Source organism: Histomonas meleagridis (assembly GCF_020186115.1).
Source record: "Histomonas meleagridis strain 2922-C6/04-10x chromosome Unknown contig_20, whole genome shotgun sequence".
In the NCBI taxonomy this organism is placed as follows: Eukaryota; Parabasalia; order Tritrichomonadida; family Dientamoebidae; genus Histomonas; species Histomonas meleagridis.
Genome location: NW_027150805.1, coordinates 451,780 through 472,232, shown reverse-complemented (window position 1 = coordinate 472,232; position 20,453 = coordinate 451,780). Strand labels below are relative to the sequence as shown.

The 20,453-nt window shown below is 28.9% G+C and overlaps 5 protein-coding genes across 5 annotated transcripts; 3 read left to right on the top strand and 2 right to left on the bottom strand.

The window, feature by feature from the left end:
* Window positions 1–876: 876 nt before the first annotated feature.
* Window positions 877–5,172, top strand: GO595_002732 (SNF2 family N-terminal domain containing protein; the record flags this gene model as incomplete). The annotated part of the gene is made up of 2 exons (XM_067915674.1): window positions 877–2,269; window positions 3,221–5,172. 2 exons carry the CDS (start codon window positions 877–879, stop codon window positions 5,170–5,172), a joined length of 3,345 nt encoding a protein of 1,114 aa, XP_067776533.1.
* Window positions 5,173–5,919: 747 nt separating this feature from the next.
* Window positions 5,920–6,606, bottom strand: GO595_002731 (5-amino-6-(5-phosphoribosylamino)uracil reductase; the record flags this gene model as incomplete). The annotated part of the gene is made up of 1 exon (XM_067915673.1): window positions 5,920–6,606. The coding sequence occupies one exon, from the start codon at window positions 6,604–6,606 to the stop codon at window positions 5,920–5,922; it is 687 nt and encodes a 228-aa protein (XP_067776532.1).
* Window positions 6,607–10,594: 3,988 nt separating this feature from the next.
* GO595_002730 (cytoplasmic heat shock protein 70) lies at window positions 10,595–11,926 on the bottom strand (the record flags this gene model as incomplete). Its single annotated transcript, XM_067915672.1, has 1 exon — window positions 10,595–11,926. One exon carries the CDS (start codon window positions 11,924–11,926, stop codon window positions 10,595–10,597), a length of 1,332 nt encoding a protein of 443 aa, XP_067776531.1.
* A 622-nt stretch (window positions 11,927–12,548) lies between these two features.
* GO595_002729 (tubulin-specific chaperone D) lies at window positions 12,549–15,851 on the top strand (the record flags this gene model as incomplete). The annotated part of the gene is made up of 1 exon (XM_067915671.1): window positions 12,549–15,851. The coding sequence occupies one exon, from the start codon at window positions 12,549–12,551 to the stop codon at window positions 15,849–15,851; it is 3,303 nt and encodes a 1,100-aa protein (XP_067776530.1).
* A 1,761-nt stretch (window positions 15,852–17,612) lies between these two features.
* Window positions 17,613–20,069, top strand: GO595_002728 (uncharacterized protein; the record flags this gene model as incomplete). The annotated part of the gene is made up of 1 exon (XM_067915670.1): window positions 17,613–20,069. The coding sequence occupies one exon, from the start codon at window positions 17,613–17,615 to the stop codon at window positions 20,067–20,069; it is 2,457 nt and encodes an 818-aa protein (XP_067776529.1).
* Window positions 20,070–20,453: the final 384 nt, after the last annotated feature.

Here is a 20,453-nt window from a genome sequence, read left to right as displayed (position 1 = left end):
ATTCATTAAGTTGATAAGTGATAACACATTAAATTCATTAAGTTGATAAGTGATAACATATTAAATTCATTAAGTTGATAAGTGATAACACATTAAATTCATTAAGTTGATAAGTGATAACACATTAAATTCATTAAGTTGATAAGTGATAACACATTAAATTCATTAAGTTGATAAGTGATAACACATTAAATTCATTAAGTTGATAAGTGATAACACATTAAATTCATTAAGTTGATAAGTGATAACATATTAAATTCATTAAGTTGATAAGTGATAACACATTAAATTCATTAAGTTGATAAGTGATAACACATTAAATTCATTAAGTTGATAAGTGATAACACATTAAATTCATTAAGTTGATAAGTGATAACACATTAAATTCATTAAGTTGATAAGTGATAACACATTAAATTCATTAAGTTGATAAGTGATAACATATTAAATTCATTAAGTTGATAAGTGATAACACATTAAATTCATTAAGTTGATAAGTGATAACATATTAAATTCATTAAGTTGATAAGTGATAACACATTAAATTCATTAAGTTGATAAGTGATAACACATTAAATTCATTAAGTTGATAAGTGATAACACATTAAATTCATTAAGTTGATAAGTGATAACACATTAAATTCATTAAGTTGATAAGTGATAACATATTAAATTCATTAAGTTGATAAGTGATAACACATTAAATTCATTAAGTTGATAAGTGATAACACATTAAATTCATTAAGTTGATAAGTGATAACACATTAAATTCATTAAGTTGCAAGAGAGACAGCTGTTACAAAATTTTGAGTCCTTTGATAAATGTAAACTTACCAATTATTCTGAACACTTCTCAATTCTAAAACTGACAGTTCTATGAGCTGGTCACTTGTATACGATCGAGCACATAGAAACGTTCGAAAGCCAAAATCGTTCAATGAAACAGATGAAGACGGAATGCAAATTGAAGTTAGGAAGAAAAAACGTGGAAGACCACCACGTGTTCAAACACCAGAAAATAGTAGAGATCAACATTCAACAAATCAACCAAGAAAATGTGGGAGACCACCGAAAATACCTAGGTCTTTAACTCCTTCACCAGCAATTTCTGGACAAAGTGAACATGAATATGATCCAACATTTGAACTAAAAAGAAAACGAGGTAGACCACCAGCAAAAATTAAAGATATTCACCAAAAAATTCGTAATCCAGTTTTTGACTATGATTTTGAAAATTCAGATGAATATTATGCTGATTATGCTTATGAGTATGAATATGAATATTCTGATGAAGAAGAAAAACCTGAAGAACCTATTCCAGAACAAGCACCCAACATACAACAAAATCAAATTAATACTTCAGAAGAAGATTCAACAATTAATATATCTATTGAGCCAACTATAACTGCTCCTTTAGAAGTTAAAGAACATAATCCAGCACTAGTAGTTCAACGAATCATAGGGCAAAGTTCAATTCCAGATATTGATAACAAATATTTTGTCAAATTTGAAGACAAGTCGTATTTGTCGTCACTTTGGATGAGCAAATCATCTATTTTGAAACTTGAGAATGGCGAAAATGCCCTTAGAACATTTTTATCATTAACTGAGAAACATCAATTAATCCAATCCACATCAATCCCAAACTTATTATACATTGAAGAAGAGAATATTTGTTCGAATTGGTTTGAAGCAGATCGTGTCATTACAGAATTTAAGAATGACGTCACCACAAATTTTTTAATCAAATGGCGAGACTTAAGTTATGACATGTGTACCATTGAACAATTAACTGTTTTTAAGAACATAAAACTTGTTGAAGATTACCAAAGACGTATGAAACGACATAACACACGCAAAATCCCATCACGATGGAAGCGACCGTTAATTACATCATATGAAGTTATTACTGAGAAAACGATCTCTAAATCAGGACAAATATTAGAAGACTTTCAATTAGAAGGATTAAATTGGTTAATCAAATGTTATCATGAACAAACTAATTGTATATTAGGTGATTTAACACGTATTGGGAAATCATTACAAGTTATTCTAATGCTGAATTATTTATCTAAACGATATGAAGTTAATGGGCCATATTTAATCTTAACAACAAATAAAAGACTTGAATATTGGAAACAACAAATAGAAGAATGGACTGATTTTAATGTTATTATATTCCAAGGGAATGCATCAAGTCGTAATACCATTGTTGAATATGAAATGAATGTATATGATGTTAATGGGAATCTTTTAAATGATGCAATACGTAGTGATGTTATAATAATTTCTCATGACTTCTTTATATTAATGTATAATTATTTTGTTGATATAGAATGGCGTTGTATAGTTATTGATGATGGATTTAAGTTATCTAATTCAAGAGGTCGATTACGTAAATTATTACGTACAATTAAATATGAACATTCAGTAATATTAATGGAAATTGATTTATTTGAAAAGCCGGATATTTTTAAGATATTTTTCTTGTTGAATTTTTTGGATCAATTCCGTTTTATTAACTTCCAAAAGTTCACTGAAGTTTATGATTTACAAGATGAAGTTAAACGAAATAATTTAGTTGAAGTTATTAATAAATATATATTATCAAGAGATCCAAATGAAATAGAAAAAGTTATTGAACATAATAATCAAAAAATTGTTTTATGTTATCCTTCTAATATCCAAAGGAAACTTTATATTGAAGCAATTAAACAAAAAACAGATATCTTCTTAAAGCCTATAACGGATGAATCAGACACACCATTAATATCATTAATTTCATATCTAAGGAAAGTATGTAATCATCCATATTTAATTAATAACATATATAAAGAATTATCAGAAGATAAAAATAATATAATATATTCATCTGGTAAAATGTATTTCATTGATAAATTTTTACCAATTTTATTAAATGAAAACAAGAAAATTTTAATATTTTCTTCATTAGTTAATGTCATAGAAATATTAAATGAATATTTGAAATTAAAAGATATTAAATATTTAATGATAAATCAAATGACATTACCTGATGAACGAAATATTATTATCGAAACATATAAAAATAATCCCGATATAAATATATTATTATTTTCCTCGAAAATTAATGGGTATAAAATCGATCATCGATTATTTGATACTATAATAATATATGATAATGATTTTTATTATTTCCCTGAGAATATGAATTGTGAAATTTATCGATTAATTTTAGAAGGTACATATGAATTAGAATTAGATTCATCACAAGCATGTTTTGATAAATCTATAGTTGATTATCATGAATCAGAATCTATACATGAAATGGATGCCGAAGACATCGAATTAATGTTACGTGGTACATCCGAAATTATATTTAATGATTCGATTAATGAATCAATAAACAAATATTATAATTCCGAAATTAATGAAATCCTTCAAAATAACATAAAACAAAACATTATAATAAATGAAGTCGAAATTAATTATAATCAACAAAAAGAATTTTGGAATAATTTATTACATCCGCCTCAATTCCCTGTATCAATAACATCATCAACTAATGCATTATCTGATAAAGTTAGTTATGCAAGACATATGGTACAAAGTATAGTTAATCATGGATTCCAAAATAAAGAAAATCAACTTGATTTCATTAAATGCGCTTTAACACTTTCACCTCCAGAAGATCGAAAATCAATGAACTTGTTATTAGAAATAGTTGGCGATAATACAAGTGATGACCCATTAAAAAAATTCGGTAAATTCTCAGTAATCATTGAGAAAAATGCCGAAAAAATGTTTTCTTCGATTATATTCTTTGCTGAATTACATAGAGCATTGTTTTTAACTACACAAAAAAGTATTAATTGGCCAAATGTTAAACCTATTTGGGGAGATGCACTTAGTGAATATGCTTTGTTATATGAATTAGATAAAAATGGCTTCAAGAATTTACAATCAATTTTTAATGAAAATGAACTTCTAAAGAAAAATGATTCAATGACAAGAAGACAAGTCGAGAAAAAAGTTTCTTTATTAGTACAAGCTATCGAAAGACAATTTAATGAATTCCCGAAATTAGATTTAAGTTTCCAACCTTTAACCCCAAACCAATGGATGGAATTACATACCGATATCATCAAAAGAACTGTTTTAAATGAAGATGAAATCTTTAAACTATTTCATATCTTGTCAAATTTCGGTGTTCCAAATGAAATTAATTCAAACAAATCGTTGGGTGAATTCACCGATGTTTCTGAGGAATCAGTTTTTGAATGTGTCAATTCAATTCTATCGGTTGCCCTTTCAATCCTATCGTCGCCGGATTCAATGCCACGATACGACTTATTTCCTTTGGTTCAATCATTAGAAAACAAAGTTAATAATAATGATTATTTAAACCTAATATTTGTCGTTCGTAATATGGATAAGATCTATCGATTTATTGAAGATTTTCAACCGATCAAAGAATCATCATTTGAATATATTAAAATTGAATTATTACCAGAATGGTGGACACCGAATGATAGTCGCAGCTTAATAATATCGATAATGAAGCATGGGATTAATGATATAACGCAATGGTATTTAGATAAATCAATAACATTTAGTGTCAATGAACAAGTTTTAACAGAATTTCTTAGTTCTTCACAAGTTAAATTAAACATTACATCATTAATCATAGATCAAGCGCGAGGATATTCGGCGCTTAAAGATCCAACGAGTAATTCCACGTACGTAATCACAATATCATCAAACTTAAAAATCGAATGTTATGGAAAAGTGTTAAAAGATCCATTGTTTAGGACAAGTTCATGTATATATCCGATTGGTTACATCAGCCAAATATCGCCTTCCTGCTTCTTCAAGAACATTCCGCAAGATGTAATCTTTCGATGCGAAATAGAAGCGATTGGTAAAAATCCAATTTTCGTTGCGTCGTTACTGAGTAATCGCTTCAAGGAATATATCGGCGTTACACCGTCAGACGCAATTATAAATATTTTGGGAGATGAGTTCGGCGATGACGCAAAAATCGCGTTTAAGGAGGCGGGAATGTCGGGTGAGTTCTTGTTCGGTTTGACGAATTCGAAAGTGGTGGACAGGATTCAGTACATCGCGAAGTTGGACGTGAGCTCGACAAACGAATCGCAATCTGATGACGATGATGACTTTGAGCCCAATTAAGTTATATTTAATAAATTGTTATAATAGAATTATTGTAAAGGAATTTTCGATGAAAAAAATATAAATTTCGAATTAGAAAAAGATGATGTTGTTAATGGTATGAATGGATAACTAATAATTTCATTTAAATTATGGACACTAATTAATTACCAATCATTCTTTGAACGTTTGCTTTCATTACTTAAAATCAAAAAAGTTAATGAAACGTACAAAACATAATGAAAAATTGCAATTTTAAATCAATTGATTTAAAAAAATGGTTCTAGCAAAGAAGTAAATTTGCGAGAATATTAGTTATTTTGAATTTCCCTTTGTAAGTTTCTTTTTCTTTAAAAATTTTAAATCTATACAAATATTAAAATCATTCATTCGAGAACCAAAAGATACATATATTAGTTGGTTCATAACATGTTTTCATTTATATGGTTATTCTATCTAGTAATTACAGAATCATTTCTATTTTTTTTCATATATATTTCATTTGGCCTAAATATAATTTTATTAAGATTTTGAAATCTTATCAAAAAATATCTAAATTATTATGTATTAAATGATTAATTGAAAAATGATCCATCAACTTAAGAAACTATTTTGAATTATCGGATTACATCCCTCATATAGTTACAATGGATTTATTTTGAATAAATAATGTAATTTTAAATAGAGGTAGAAATAGCATGTAAAAATGTATAAAGAATGATTCCATAATTCCTACGCATTTATTATCAAAAAATAATATCGAAAAAATCAATTTTTATTCACTGTGTATTTGAGCCACACAGTATTTCCTTCAAGCTTTTGTACATCTTTTAATGAAAATGTAAATGTTTTAGGATCCATGAAATCCGATCTTTCGAAAAGAGTTACAGTGTTATTTTCGCCATCTGCAACAGGTATAATAATCATACTAAGTTCATCTATTAATCCAGATTGTAAAAAAGTATAATTAATGAACCCTCCGCCTTCAACCATTAATGTTTTAATATGGAAAAGTTTTTGGAGTTTTTCAACTGCAACTTGGCAATCAAGGTGTTCCTTGCCTGCTATAATATATGATATTTCATATTTGCGTAGAAATGCACGATATGAATTTGGAACTTTTTCGCTTAAAACTTCGATAATATGTGAATCAGGGCGATTAAGATATTTGAGTGTATTAGTTCTCCAGCCAATGCGACCTGATGTATCAACAGAAACATAATACGATTCGCAATTGTCTTTGGCCACATAATCTCCTTCAGGGACTTCAGGTGAATTTTCATCAATATCTGGTTTGGCATACATTGTAAAGTTTTGATCTGTTGTAACACGACCACATAACCAAGCATCTGGATGGTAAGATTGATGGGTTGATTCATAATGTTTGCCTGATATATCATGCTCAGGTGTTTTTAGATATGGCCCTGTGATTTTACCATCAAGTGCAGAAATCATGTGGCATACAATGTATGGCTTGCTCATAACAATAATAAAAATGATTAATATTTTTGTCACTTCATCGATAAAAATTGAATACTGCGATAAAATTTGAAAACAAATTTCAATTGTATGCATTTAAATGTCGAATTCATATCAATTTGTATTCTTAAATCTTTGTTTAGTGACTCATTTATACTTACTGGGAGCTTTGAATGTTGTGTTATTTGTTACTTTATTTTGAATTCATTTTATTATAACATACCACGAGATATTATTCAATAAAATTCGAATAGTGATTCATATCCATTATTTTGTTCATGTAAATGTTCACGGTTTTGAACTGTATTAGCATATTTGCTTGTATTGGTTGATTTGTATTCAAATTATAAATAGTTTAAACTTCATCATCTGAAATATTGCTAAAATTTACATGATCATGATTCGTTCATGGTGATATCTACTGATAATTTATTTCAAGATTTCTACGAAACATATTGGGAAATAAAGTTAATTTTTTTTTAATTTGGTAACTCAGAATGAAAAAATAATCAATAATATACCTTCTAATATATACTGAATATATTTAATACTATTCACATACTATTTTTAATTATGGAAAAAAATTATTTTTATATAACTTATTTATAGCTTCATTCACTTATTAATATCTTTACATTATTTAACTTGTGAATGAGATTCGATAAAAAATAATTTAACATTCGCTTATTTACTCATAAAATCATTTTATTATCTTCCTTAAAATCAGGTGCAAACGGATCTTCCTCAACATTCGACAAATTCATTACTGCAGCAAACGTATCTTTGCTATCAAATCCGTTCTGTTCTTCCAAACTTTTTGTTGATTCTGATTCATTAAGACGCTTTTTGTTTTTAATTCTGATTAACAAAAAAATAATTAAAATTATAATGATAACTACTACAATTGCAACACAAACAGCTGTGATAATAATTGCATTGTCTTTAGATGGATTTGTTTCTGTTTGATGTAAAATTGTAAAGAAATTCGTATAAAAGCTGAAATAAAATGAATATGAAACAATTGTATAATCATAATAAATTATTAATGTTGGAATATAAACGCGATTGTCGTTAGTAAATGATATCAAAAATGAATTTGAAAATGAAGAAATAAAAATTGAAATTGTTTGTGTGAATGATAATGTCAATATCAACGAAAATGTGTTGGAAATATTTAAATTAATAATAAATGAGTTGGTTGTGCTAAATGTAATATTTTCTGGAAGCAAATAAGAAAATGTATTCGATTGCGAATATGTATTCAATTGAGAGTACGTGTCGGATTGCGAAAATGTGTTTGTAAATGTATTTGAGAATGTGTTTGATGATGAAAACGTATGCGTTGGCCACGGATTGCATTCATCAATTGTTGTTCCTTTCGAAATACTTAATTCACCAAATTTAGAGTTTTCTTCACTATTAAAATAATCCAATGTCATTACATATGTGGTATGAATATTAGTAAATGCATCTGTTCCAATCGCAGGAAGTGTTCCTCCATAATAATAAATACACTGAAGTTTAATGCAATCACGAAATGCACTAGAACCAATTTTTGTGACATTTTTACCTATGAAAACTGTGTTTAAATTAGAACATTGATAAAATAATTTGTGTAATGTTTTTATTATAAATAATTCCATCATTTTCATAATTGGAATATTTCGTGTTATTTACAGATACTTTAATAAATTGAAGATTCGTACAATCTTGGAATATATTACTTTCACTTATTGGAAATGAATCAGGAATTGTAATATTAATTAATGAAATACATCCTTGAAATGCACTACTTCCAATTTCAGTAACATTTTCTCCAATAATAATATTAGTTAAATTAGAACATCCTAAAAATGCACTTTCTTGAATTGTTGTAACTGAATTTGGAATTATAATATTAATTAATGAAATACAATCTTCAAATGCATTACTTCCAATTTCAGTAACATTTTCTCCAATAATAATATTAGTTAAATTAGAACATCCTAAAAATGCACTTTCTTGAATTGTTGTAACTGAATTTGGAATTATAATATTAATTAATGAAATACAATCTTCAAATGCATTACTTCCAATTTCAGTAACATTTTCTCCAATAATAATATTAGTTAAATTAGAACATCCTAAAAATGCACTTTCTTGAATTGTTGTAACTGAATTTGGAATTATAATATTAATTAATGAAATACAATCTTCAAATGCATTACTTCCAATTTCAGTAACATTTTCTCCAATAATAATATTAGTTAAACTAGAACATCCTGAAAATGCACTTTCTTGAATTGTTGTAACTGAATTTGGAATTATAATATTAATTAATGAAATACAATCTTCAAATGCATTACTTCCAATTTCAGTAACATTTTCTCCAATAATAATATTAGTTAAATTAGAACATCCTAAAAATGCACTTTCTTGAATTGATGTAACTGAATTTGGAATTATAATATTATTTAATGAAATACAATTTTCAAATGCATGACTTCCAATTTCAGTAACATTTTCTCCAATAATAATATTAGTTAAACTAGAACATCCTGAAAATGCACTTTCTTGAATTGTTGTAACTGAATTCGAAATAGAAACATTGATTAATGAAATACATCCTTCAAATGCATTTTTTGGAATTTCTGTAATACCATTTTGAATTATAACATATTTGATTTTTTCTTTGTCAATATTTCCTTCACTAATATCACTAAATTCATTTGAATTATATATATCAAATATTCCTGTAGCTTCATGAAAACTTTGAAATGTATGGATAAAAAACATTATGAAAATTAGTAAAAATATTTTGTTTTCTTGTTTGTTTTTCAAATAAATATTTTGTTTAAAGAATTTAATGAAATAAAATGATTTTTTAATGATAAATAACAAAATATTTATAAATAATAATAAATTAATAATAATAAAATAGGAATATAACGAAGGAAGAATTAATTTTAAAAATTGATTAAAAAGTGCATTTGAAATTAGAAAATTATCTAAAGAATGTCCAAAAAAACTTGGAGGTCTTGTGCTATAAGTTGAGTTAATTTTCATTTTAGAAATATTATTAATGACAGAATTGAATTTAATATCTAAGGGAAATGAATTTTTTAAAGTATTGTCGAGCGACACTGAGCTTTTTACAGATCTTAACCAATTTGGTATCAACAGAACGAGAAGAGTTCCCATCCCCGTAAACGAATGAGCTTGCTTCGATTTTTTTATGACAGAATTGAAAATCAAAATAAAGCAATCAAAATATTCTAATATCTTTTATAAACTTTTAGAACACTGTCAATCATCTCCGATGTGGTAAAACGGTTACAAATTTTAGAAACCGTCACAATGAAGGAGATTATCAACTTTCTTTATTTCCCCTCAAATTTGAGCGCTGAAAGCTGTCAGGGCTTTTCCTGCTGAACCCCTTTGAGATGCACACAAAGTACTCACCATCCTGGAATAAATTCCATAGATTTCGCACCAAAAAAACTCGTTTTATGACGACGGTTTATGCTTTTCAAAATGTTTTTATTATTTTACAACCACTCAACCGTTCCTAATTCAATGCTTGCCGCTGAAATTGATTTTTGAACCGTCACATTTTAAACGGTTGTCAATGAACGCCGATCACCAAAAAACGGAAAACGACATTACCAACATGTTGCCAATATTACAACACTGCTAAAACACTTTAAAGATTGGGGTTAGGCTTGCATATATTTCAGGTGGGAAGAATCTAATAAAATTTGTTTCAAGATTATTGCATAATAATTTATTTGTATTTTTAAGTTAGAACTATTTTATTTGTAATAAATATTTATATGTTTTAAGTGTTTCAAGAAATCAATTAAATATGAAATTAAATAAGCATTTTTCATTATGCATGGAAAAAATAGTTTAAAGCATTTTTGAAAGAAATAAAAAATTAAATCATTCTGTTATAGCTATTTATTACACCATTTACTTTTTTTTTTTACAAATTCAATATCTTTTCCACTTTTATCCTCATTTTATCTGATGTTCCTGCAGCCATATCTTTAGCTGTGACATCTAAAATTCCATTTTTATCTATTTCCAATCTCACCTCAATTTTCGGATTTTGACCGCTTTCGGGTTTTGTAACTTTTAATTCAAACATTCCCAAGAACACATTATCTTTTGTTTTTGGGTTATCGCCCGCATAAACCTTAATGTAAACTTTTGGTTGATCCTGTTCTATTGGTGTATAGTATAATGGTTGAGATTTAACAGGGATTTGTTCACCATGTTTAAGTATTATATCCATATCAGTTCTATTTATTTCGACACCTATAGATTGAGAGATTACTGAAGTGTATCTAATAATTGGGAAGTCTTCTTCTTCTTCATTGCTTGCTGCTTCGATTGCTGCGCCTTGTGCAACTGCTTTTTCAGGATCAATATTCATAAGGATTTTCCCGTTGAAGAAATCTGATACAATTTTCCTTACAAGTGGAATTCGTGATGTACCTCCAATGAGTATAACATTATCAATGTTTTCTTTGTTAATTCTTGCAATTTCCAAAATTTGAATAATTGGCGTTTTGATTTTTTCGAAAAGCTCTTCATTAATTTTCTCGAATTTCGCTTGTGTAAGTTCATATTTGAAATCAATTCCATTAAATAAATTCGCACAAAAAATTAATGCCTTGGAAATACTTGTATTTGACAACATTATTTTTGCTTTTTCACATTGACTTCTTAGTATAAGAAGTGCTCGTTTATTTTCATAAATATTATAATTATATTTCTTCTGTATTTTCTTCGCAAGATATTCGACTAATTTATTATCAAAATCTTGACCACCAAAATGTGTGTCGCCTCCTGTTGCAAGTACTACAAAATTACGTTTATCAACATCTAATAGTGATAAGTCGAGTGTACCACCACCAAAGTCAAAAACTAAAATTTTCTTTGAGATGTTATATAGTTCTTTAAAGCCAAATGCAATGGCAGCAGCTGTTGGTTCATCAATGATTCGTAATATATTAAGGTTTGCAAGTCGTCCTGCTTCCAGAATAGCTTCACGTTGAACAGCATTAAAATATGCTGGAACTGTAATAACTGCATAATCAGTGTCGTTTGAATCAAGAGAAAGATAACTATCAGCAATTAATTTCAAGTGATGAAAAACGAAGGAGGAAATCTCAACAGCTGAATATAAACTAGGCTTATTATTAACTTGAACTTCAACCATGGGTAAATTGTTTTTACCAGGAACAACTTTAAATGGCCAATGATGTATATCACTTTGAACACATGGATCATTAAATGTGCGCCCAATCATACGTTTGGAATCAAAAATTGTAGAAGTTGGATGAAACGGAGCTTGATCTTTTGCAGCTTCACCAATAATCAAATCTCCATTTTCTTCGATTGCAACATATGAAGGTATTGAATGATGATAATTTTCATTATTTAAAATTTGAATAACACCATCTTTAATTACAGCAATACAACTATAAGTTGTACCAAAATCAATCCCTAAAATAGGCTTTTTTGTTTTCTTCATGAATAAAAATGATAGAAAGAAAATGGCATATTTTAGATAATTATTGTGAATTTTACATGATCGATACTGTTTATGAAGTTTACAAAATATTTACATCTCATCTTTCTTAAAATAATTGTATTTTTAATTCATTTATCTAAAATTCTTAGCTGCCTAAGGTTGACAACATTTTTGTCGATTTAAATTTAAATTTCTACATTACTTGATTTTTACATATTACATATTATATCTGATAATTTCTAACATGTTTGTAAGTACTTCTTGCATACTGAATATTTCAAATAAATCCAATGAAGTTTTTACATATGCTTTTTCTTTAATATTTAAACAAAATACTTGCTGAACCTTTTAGTTTAATAAAATTGGCACTTTTATTAATAAACGTATATCTTTAAATATGGCTGAAAAAATCTCTGTTGCTGATAATCTATCAACAATTGTAATCAACGAAAATAAGGATTCAATTGTTGATGATCCTTTAATAAGTGAAAGCGCAATTCTTGAAAATGAAGGCGAAATTCAAAGGCTAACCCAATTATTATGTCAAAATGTAGAAGATAACGAATCAGCCGCAAAGATTATTGATTTGGTTACTAAATATCAAGAAATGCCACAATTACTTGATCCAATTCTAGCAAAATTAATTGGTGAATTAACAAGTACTTGTCGTAAGTATTTTGGCCAACCTTTTCCAAAAACAATTTACTATTGTATTTATACATTATCAAAGATTCGTGGCTTTCGTGAACTATTACAACTTTTCCCTAACGAAGTTGAATTATTTGAACCAGTATCAAATGCTTTTTGCCAAAAAATTGAAAGATGGGAAGTGCTTTATGTTTTATTATTATGGCTTTCACAGCTTTCGCTTGTTCCATTTGATATTTCCTTCGAATCAGAAAAACGTAAAAAACTTATTTCTGAAATTATCACCAAATCCACTGATCTTTTGTCATCACCATCTCGCGATAGTGAAGCCTCTTCATTTTTCTTATCTAGACTTCTTCTTCGCAAAGATATGATTGAAAATCGTGATGCGTTTCTACGTAATGCATTTTCTTCTTTTAGTGGGAATCATGAAAGGCTTATTACTGGTTATCTTCGTTGTATATTTTACATGCTAACAAGCTATGATAGATCTTGGGTTCTTCCATTTGCTTCAGAAATACTTAAGTCAATTGGCCCTCTTGCAGAATCACCATCTGCTCACCACAGACTTTTCCATGCAAAGATTATCCAACAACTTGCTCTTTCTTTCCTTCCTCCGCATATTGCACCATGGCGATATCAAAGAGGCAAAAGAACGGTTAATATTGAAAAAGTTGGCAAACACCAACAAAATTCAGAAGTTAACAATGTATCGTCCGGTGATGACATGTATATTAATGAGGAATATGAAGTTCCATTAGAAGTTAACACGATCATTGGAATGCTTTTTAATGCCCTTCATAGTAATCTTTCAATTGTTCGATGGAGTGCCTCCAAAGGAATTGGTCGAATTGTTGAACGCCTTCCATATTCATTTGCGTCACAAGCAATTGAATATACATTTAGTCTATTTGAAGACACAGATAATTATAATCTTATTAATGGTGCATGTTTATGTTTAGTAGCATTTACTCTTCGCGGAGTTCTTTTACCATCAGTTTTACTTAAGACAATTCCATTAATATTTAATGCATTAACATATGATGTCCAATATGGAGCGCATACAGTTGCAGATAATGTTCGAGATTCAGGTTGTTTTATATGTTGGGCAATAGCACGTTCATATGATGGAGTCCATTTAGAAAGTGTTGCGACACAAATAGCACAACATTTAGTGAATGTGTTTTTGTTTGATCGAGCAGTAAATGTACGAAGATCAGCATCAGCAGCATTTCAAGAAAATGTTGGACGACATGGAAAGTTTCCACATGGACTTGAATTGATTCATGTAGCAGATTTTTTGTCTGTTTCTTCACGCATTGGCTGCTTTACGAAAATTGCGCCATTTATAGCACAATTTCCTGAATATGGGGAATCAATAGTAACATATTTAGCTAATAATCGAATTCGACATTGGGATTATGAGATTAGAATGCTCGCATCACAAAGTTTATCTATTATAGCAACAGCACAAAAAGAATTAATCACAGAAGATATAATATATGCAATTTGTGATTGTTGTTCATCTTATGATATTGATGTCAAACATGGAGGATTAGAAGCGTTAGGAAGTCTTTTAAGAGTTATCGAAATTGATTATTCGATTATCAAAGATTACTTAGTGTTACCTGACGAATGTAAAAGCGATGATATTAAATGTTCATTTATTAAAATGTTAAGCGCTGCAACAAAAAGAAAAATTGAAACACCAAATTTAACGCAAACAATTATCGAATGGCTTTTAAGTGACTCGCAAAAGGTACAAAAATCTGCAATTGATGCATTGTTATATTTAAAAGACGAAGAAAATAAATATTTGGAATCCAATTTCTTTGATGAATTATTAACAAAGATTTCTAATCCTGGAATTGCAGCTTCGTTAATTTCATTTCCAAATTGGTATCTTCAGACAAACATAAAACGAATTATTGAAATTATATTAAATTTATTGAAAAATCCCGAAACAAAAATCGAAACGAAATCAAATTTATTACAATCAATTGTTGGTATATCAAAATTTACTGATTGTAAAACTGTATCAGAATTATTAAGTATCGGACTTAATGATAGAACTACAACAAAAAGAGGCGATGAAGGTGCATCAGTACGTGCGATGTCACTTCGAATGATATTGGAATTACTTCCAAATGAAGAATTAGCAAAGTCATTACTTTGCGATGTATTAAAATTATGTTTGGATCGAATCACTGGAATTAGAGAATTATCATTAGAAGTTATGAAGAAACTTGTAGAAGCTAAAACAATTCCACATCGAGAAAATTTACTTTTCTTAAAAGAAGAGAATGCAAATGATTTCAAAAATTTCGCTTCTTTAATTTCGGTTGATGATTTCGCTCCATTTATTTGCGAAAAATTAATTTTATGTATCGGAGCTTATGCACCTGATCTTTCACAAAGAGCTGGAAATGCATTAATACATTTCATGCAAAATAGTGAAGAAAATAAAGTGAAAATGGCAAAAAACGTTAACACACTATTCAAAAAGTTCAGATGTGATGTGACTTTCACTTCATCTTTGTTTTCATTTATTCCAAAAATTTTAAGCGAAGGATTATTTATGGGGAAGTTACTGCATGATTTTACAGAAGAGTTTTTGGTTACTGTTACAAATTTCTTCAAAAAAATTACATATCGTAAATTAATGGTGTCGGCGCCAACACTCGCATGGCTGTCCATTCTATGTGTTGGAGAACAGAAAAGGAAATCTTTTGAACTGTTTGCACCGACTTTTGTTTGCGAATATCCTGTCGTGAGAGAAAAAGCTGCAAATGAATTAAATGAAGCGATTGAAGTGTTCAGTATATTTGATCACACAGAAGAAGAAGAAGAAAATGATGAAACTATAGATTTGATAGAGATGCAGAACTTGCTGTCAGACATTGATTGGAAAAATGACTTCGATAAATGTGCAGAAGGAATAACGAAACTTTGCGAAATGTTTAAGGTTAAAGTTCCAAAAATAGAGAAAAAGGAAGTTCAACAAAAGAAACATGTTTTTAGTTATAGAAACTTAGTAAAAGATTCTTTGTAATTAATGATGGATTGATAAATGTAAAAACAAAAACGAACAGCAATTTATAAAATAAGTTAAAAAAAACACAAAAAAACTCGCTGACCGGGAATCGAACCCGGATCACAGGAACGACAATCCTACATGATAACCATTACACTATCAGCGAATCTGTTTTTAAGTCATTGAGTAAATATAATATTATTCACGAAAGCAAATTCATCATTTTTTTCAACTTAAGGAAGCGAAAAGAAAAAAATCACTTAAAATATTATTAATAAGGTTTATGGTTTTTAATTAAGTTTTGTTTAAATTTACACAAAGCAGTTTAAAAAGGATTTCTAGGGTGTTGTGAACTGTGAAAACAGTTTCAAATAAAACACACAAAATTTCTTAATAATTTTTGTGTGAATATTGATCGTTATCTTCATATTAACATGTTTTTTCCTTTGGTATTAGCCATCTTCAGTAATCATGATCTTAAAAATGCAAAATCGTGCTTAACAGGAACTTGGCTTGCAGAAAATAAGTGTCCATTTCTTTCCGAAAAATTCAAGATCAAAGTTTCTTCTTCTTTTGCATCATCTGATTTTCACATTGATATTTCACCTTCAAACTGGAATCACAGCAATCTTCACATCCTTTCTTTAAAGAACAAAAAAGATAATTTATTTGAACTAACAGATAATCGTTTTAATCTTATTTCAAATCTTAATCTATATTTCGAACCAAGGTGTGGCTTGCACACTTCCCTTGTGAATCTATCTGTTAACCATTCATTATTTGGCAACATCAATAGTGGCAGTGGCTTTATAGCATACACATCACCTGAATCAGAACCATGCAAAATATTCATAACCAAGAAAATAGAATATTCCAGTTATAGTTTCTCTCTCACATTTTTCTTTGGAGTTCTTTGCATGTTCATTGCTTTCCAAACATATTATGGCTGGAATGAATCAGAACTCGTTCAGCCGAAAAAGATACCTATTGATAATCCAGGAGAAGAAAAAGTTCTTCCTGATGAAGAGCAAGAGAAAGACGTATCGTCCTCCGATAGTTTTGAATCTTCTGACGGTTATTAGCTTTTTCAAAGAAAACTTTTTTATAAAGACAATTACCATCAAACATTTATTATTTTCTTTTTTCTTTTATTAAAAGATTGTTTTTGAGTATAATTCATGATGGCTAAGTATATTAGGACGTTTTACTGCATTTAATATAATAGTATTGGTTCAAATCTTGGAGTTTATCCATATAATAAGATGATCATTAATAATCAATTTATATTCATATGTCCCATAAATATAATTTAAAGACGATTTAAAAATTATTGCGGTGGAATACCTTTGTTTTGCAGGAAGTTGAAATTTTCGTTCTGGCAAATTCCACACCCATTGTTGATTGATTACAAAATTATGCATCAAAAATTTAATTTGAAGAAACAAAGAATATCAACATAGTACTATCAAAATACTAGCGCAAATTATAACCATATTGATCAAAGATACATTCAAGTTATTTGGTACAGCACTGATAAATGCAAACTGAAGATGTTAAAAAACTTTTACAAAAAAATTGACATTAAAGGAATCCTCACAAACGTATTGAAGAAGCTGTAAAATTATTTCATCCTGTTAATAATGAAATTGTTATTGAATCAGACCAACCCTTGCTTTTGTATGGCAAAACTCATATTTCAACATATGTTGCAATGATTGGAGTGAAAATTTCTGAAGTTTATTTATTTATAATTTCAAAATTCTAAACGTATGTTTTCTAATGAACCATAATTCCCCACCTTTAAGCGAAATTGATAATTTTGATTCATTCGAATTTAATACAGATGATGAAGATATTGATGTTGGATTATCTGATATAAATTCTGATGTTGACAAAAAGAAAACAAATCAAAATGAAACAACTTCAAGGCCACCAGCAATAAGCCCCATACCAAATAACACAACTAATCGATTGGAAACTACACCCAGATTAGGATTGGGCCGCGGACTTTTAAGTAAAGGCACGATTGAGAAAGCCAATGAAACTGGTCCAAGCTCAGAAATGTCACATTTTGACTTCGGCGCAGACGATCCCAAGAGTCCACTTCTAACACCAAAAGGAACCAACAACATGGCGTTTAATCTTGATGGTTTTGATAGTGATACGATATCAATGAATGAGAAAAGAGAGAAAAGAAATAAACAGCAATCACTTGATCAAAGTCCTACTCGACAAGAATCAATTGAAGGGAATTCTTCCGTATCTTTCGAAATGTTTGCAAAACTTCCACCTGTTCCACCACCAAAATCAAAGCCACTGGATATCATTAATCACGTGCAAATAACAAATGACAATAAACCTTATAAAACACCACAAATTCCGAATAATTTACACATGATGATGCAAGCAAATAATCCAAACCCATCAAATCCAAACGGAAAACAAATTTCCCGACCAATGCTTCAAATACCACAGAACACAAACGACTTACAAAATAACCAAACAAAAGAAAACAACGAAGACGAAGCTCCGCCTGTTCCTCGCCCGAGGTTCCAAAGGTTACTGGGAACGACTCCACTCAACAAAGGCGCGCAGCAGCAGACGCCGAACAAAGAAAAGCAATTGCAACTGAACTTAGATCAAAATTTAAAACAGCAAATCACAGAAACACCAAAGTTAACATCTGTACAGCAAAATAATAATATAATTCAATCACAACAACAAAATGACATAATGCAAACACCACTACAACAGACACAGACAAATAATAATATAATTCAACTGCAACAACAAAATGATAATAACCAAATGCCATTACAAAACAATAACATTACGAATCAAAATCAACAAAATGAAATAAATCAAATTCCAATTCAAAATCCACAACAAAATACTATGAATAACATAAGCAATGCAGCGTTACCTCAGAACACGAATTTAATGCAAACACAGCAAAATAATATAAATAACATAAGTCAAACGCCAATGCAAAATCAGCAAAACAATAATATAATTCCAAATCAAAATGAAGTAAGTCAAACGCCGTTGCAACAGCCACAGCAATATAACACTGTCCAACCACAAGCAAACCAAATAAACACAGTTCAAGCACCTGTATCACTTCCATTACAAAATGAAAACATTAATCAAAATCCGCAAATTTCATTACAACAAATGCAATTTCCAGCAACGCAATCGCATCCATACTATTCACCATTTTATCGCCCACCACAAATTATCACATCTCCGCCAATTGACACAACAAATACACAATTTGAACGTATGGAACGTAATCTCAAAAGCGAAATCAATAATTCTCTATCAAACGTAAAGTATAGTTTTTCCAATGATCTCTCATTCATTATGAAAAACTTTGAAGTTTCCATATCATCATTCAACTTTGATGATTACACAGATTCACTTATATCTGAAATCACTGAAATATTCGAACTTCCAAATGATTTCTTTAATATGAACATACAAAACACCACACAAACATTACAGAAATCGATTGACGAACAAATAAATCCAATGTTAACAACTTTAACAGAAGCGAAATCGAAAGTGTTACCAACAGTTTCGCAACGTATAAATGAACTTCAACAAATTAAAGAACAAATCGATTCACTTAAAACCATTTATAATGAAGGAGCTGATGGAATTCTTCAAGAACTCGAAAGAGAAAGAACATATTCGACGAATTTCAAACAAAATTATTTACGAAAAGAAAAATCACTTCAAAACAAAATGAAATCAATTAAATTGGAAAATGTCGAACTTGAAACGCGTTCAGTACATCTAAAGTTCGAACAAGAATCAATCGATAAATCATTTCAACTTTTGGAGCAAAGAAGAAACGATTGGTTATCACGAAACATAAATAATGAATATAATGAAATCGAATCATATCAAATACAAATACAAAATGAAATCGATCAACTCGAAAAATTTATTTCCGAAAATTCATTCGAAGCGTTCCAAGATATAATTGGTAATGAATTGAGGAATTTGATAAAAGAGAAGTCGTATTTGGCAGACGAAATCGCAAGAATTGAAGAGTTCCAATTGTTGACTCAAAGAAATAATAACTTTTCGTCGTTCGCGCAGACTCAGTATGTGCCGAATGAGCAGAGATCGCTTCAGCACTCATCAGACATCGCGGATAAAGCTGCAAGAAAAATAGAAAAGCTGAAAAAACAGAGACAGAACTCAGTGAAAGAGATATCGCAACTTTAAACTGTTTGAATAAATTTTGTTTTTAACTCATATTTTCATTTAATTACAAATTTTAGAAATTGTTAAATATTTCGAAATTTCGATTTGATAAATTCAAAATACAATAAATCGTTTGTGTATTATAGTGTGCGATTTTCCAGTTATTTATTTGATTATATAAGAATTTGCATTTCTTTTGTTTTTAACTCATATATTTATTTAATTACGAATTTTATAATTTATCAAATATTTCGAAATTTCGATTTGATAAATTCAAAATACAATAAATCGTTTGTGTATTATTGTGTGCGATTTTCCAGTTATTTATTTGATTATATAAGAATTTGCATTTCTTTTGTTTTTAACTCATATATTTTTGTTTTTTGGTGCATTTAACGGTTTCTA